Source organism: Dipteris shenzhenensis, chromosome 5, assembly GCF_047967505.1.
Source record: "Dipteris shenzhenensis isolate YYH24624 ecotype China chromosome 5, Dip_SZ_1.0, whole genome shotgun sequence".
NCBI lineage: Eukaryota > Viridiplantae > Streptophyta > Polypodiopsida > Gleicheniales > Dipteridaceae > Dipteris > Dipteris shenzhenensis.
Window position 1 is genome coordinate 36,793,749 of NC_141600.1, and position 2,980 is coordinate 36,796,728.

The following is a 2,980-nucleotide window of genomic DNA, read 5'->3' on the forward strand; positions in this document are numbered from 1 at the left end:
TAGCATTTTCCATTTGCGTGCGGAGCTAGTGTGATGCATGAATTAGAGGTCAAACCAAGCACTCGCATGGCTGAAAGTTCAACATGGAACCCAGTGTGCTTAGATGCTCATTGAGTGAGTCACCTTCTTTCATTTTCAATTTTTGCTTGAGAAATACTTTGGAGTTATTTGATTTTATTGGCAAAGAGATTCGGTAACTTCTCCCAAAGAGATTTTATTGCTGATTGTTGTTGCTAATAGCTCATATGGCTATCTAGCAAACGTCATGTAAATGACGTGGGAAGAGAGCACCACAAAGCCTCCTCCATGGAAGTAAAATATATTGATTACAAGAAATCCATGATGTGCTAGGATGGTTTAGTGAATAAATTCAGGTTTTAGATCAACCTTTAGCTTTATTAGCACTACACATTATGCATGGAAAGCTGCTAGCTTTAATGGAGAGTGCGTGGTGCATGTAACATACGTTACGTGTGTACATGAAGGTTTTGCTTTGCTTAGTAGAAAGGAAAGCTCATAGTTTCTAGTGTACGTTGGCTTTTATGGAGAGTGTGTGGTGCGTGTAACATACGTGACCTGTGTACATGAACGTTTTGCTTTGCTTAGTAGAAAGGAAAGCTCACAGTTTCTAGTCTCGAAATATGTGATATTTCTTCTAACGGTTCACTTTATACATAGAACTTGTCTCATATTTGCAGACCTCGATGAGCATGCCTTTTTAGGACACACACTAATGTGTTGAGAGGAGAAAGCCTCCTATTCGCCTCTCCTACACTCGAAAACCGACTCCTCCCCCTGCTCTCAATTCAGGTATGATTTCCGCTCCCCCTCCCCTAGTGGATTTGGTAAGCACATCCCAATGAGACCAGCCCTGTAGGTTAGCCCCCTGTAGATTTCCGCTCCCCCTCCCCTAGTGTCTGCCACGAATAAAAGAAGCGCCTCCTCCCTTCAACCTGCCCTACTTTTATAGCAACAGGTAGGGAGTAGAAGCTTCTCGAAGCTCCCTACTCTAGAATCTTCTCCTTCGCAGTGCTTGCGCCTTAGGCTAATCGTCTCTTAATTTTTGCAGCGCCTTACGTTAAATTGCTCCCTGCGCCAAAGAATTAAGCTTGGGGCGCATTTTCTAATTAATTAAATAACTTAATCCAATGATGTTCACACTGTATAAAATCTATTACTGAGACACACCTTTTCCATATATACAGGCTTGCCAACATCTCCTCATTCTCTGGTACCATGGTTTTCTTGAGGTCCGGCTCTCAGACTGGTCCTGATGCAGAATTTCACATAGGAAAGGTGAACGAAGAGCGGCTGAAAATTTTTCTTAATTTTGAATACCTAGTCCGTTGCAGGGCCTATAAAGCTGATGACATGAGAAAAGTGATCTATCCAATGTACCTAGCTATGGTAGCCCGCACGCGAGGGTTCGATGGAGACGGCTCGATTCCTCAGGAGGCTATCGATGATGCACTCAAGAAGCTTATATACTTCATAGAAAGTGAAAGCGCTTGTGGAAGGTCTCCTTACTGTACAGAGGAGGACAGTACGTCCAGTCTTGCAGACGAGAGGATGTTGGACGACGACTGTCCTGAATGGACATGGGTAGGTGATCCCATGGATGTGCGAGCGCAAGCATATGTCGATCCCTCAAAGGTAAGAATCCATCCACTTTTTTTCTCCAAAAAAGTAATAATTTTTCGTTTTCTTCTTTTTTCTCCAAAAAAATAATAGCTTTTTTTGGGTGTTTTTCCAGCTTGAAGTGTTGCTGATAAAGTGGAGGGACAATGATGGTGATTTGCACATATGGAAAAGTGCGAAGTATACGGAGCTTGAAGAGAACAAATGAACCAAGTAGCTCACTAATCACAAGATGTATTGAAGATGCAACATGACATAAGAGCTATGTGGAGAACTTGAATACCTTAATCGTTATATAGATTGTGGTAGTCTTCTCTTCTATCATATGATATTACGTTTTAGTACTATATTTCGAACTCTGTTACAGTCGCTTCTAATGAGGGGCGCTTTGCAGACTGGTTGCTTTAGCTCTTAAAATACTAAAAGAAATGGGTGTAAAGATCTTTACATAAACTTGTGGTTGTAGCTTTGTTTCTCTCCATTTCCTGTAGACATGTTTGGCTGTTGGGATGTGCAGGGAAAAATTTGCCTAACGTGTTGTAAAAAATAGTTGGCAAACTCGTTGCCTTAGTTGTGGAACATGTTAGCGACCAAAGCCAATCCCTCTTGAAAAGAGCGTCCCATAAAAGCTGGTTGTGGCTTTGTTTCCCTCTAAATGTGTGTCCGTATCAAAACGTAGGTGCAATTAAGAGAGTTGATGTTACCTTAGCTCTGAAGGTTTCACTTCTGATTTTCTGTAACAGATTGATTAATCTTCTAAAGTGTAAGTCATCTTGAAATTGTCATCCTTACTGAACCTCTTCATCGTCCTTAATTTTATTTTATGCTGGCTTCACAATCGTCCAAGAACAGGAAGGGGGCTCCATATGTCTGCCTCCCCTTTCACAGGAGGACGCATATAGGTGCTGGATTTAGGATTTGGAAGAGTATATAGACTAGGAGCGTATCTTGGTTAGCTCATTTGAACCTAGCCTCACAATGGGCTTAGTTCCGAGTCTCATTGTGACAAGTCCCATGTGTGCGTATTTTGTAAGAAAGTAGTACTTGGGTAGGTCATCTAGATCTCTGAGCCCGAATGCTTCGCCTTGAGGTTATGTAGACTCTCTGTCGAGATCTCAGCACCTTACTGCCTTGGAGGGAAGCATCGGCTTCAGCTAATGATGAGCTAAGTCTGCAGCTTTTGTGACTCTCCTTCATTGGGATGCCCCTCAAAATGGCAGACCAGCAGGGGGTTTACCGAACCCTCTTGCCGACTTTAACTCTGCCCCCCACCGACTTTGTTGGGCTCTTAAAACAGGGCATTTGGCCCACACTTGAATGTAAGGGCTCTTCCAACTAGGGC

At 42.7% G+C, this 2,980-nt stretch overlaps 1 protein-coding gene across 2 annotated transcripts; it reads left to right on the forward strand.

Moving 5' to 3' along the window:
* Positions 1-479: 479 nt before the first annotated feature.
* Positions 480-2,065, forward strand: LOC147901969 (uncharacterized). 2 transcript variants are annotated; one of them, XM_087375331.1, is made up of 3 exons: positions 480-810; positions 1,206-1,653; positions 1,754-2,065. In XM_087375331.1, the coding sequence occupies exons 2-3, from the start codon at positions 1,237-1,239 to the stop codon at positions 1,844-1,846; spliced, it is 510 nt and encodes a 169-aa protein (XP_087231457.1). In that variant the 5' UTR covers positions 480-810; positions 1,206-1,236; the 3' UTR covers positions 1,847-2,065. The 2 variants fall into 2 exon arrangements, with proteins under 2 accessions (XP_087231457.1, XP_087231458.1); XM_087375332.1 differs by lacking the exon at positions 480-810 and having other exon boundaries at positions 1,019-1,653.
* Positions 2,066-2,980: the final 915 nt, after the last annotated feature.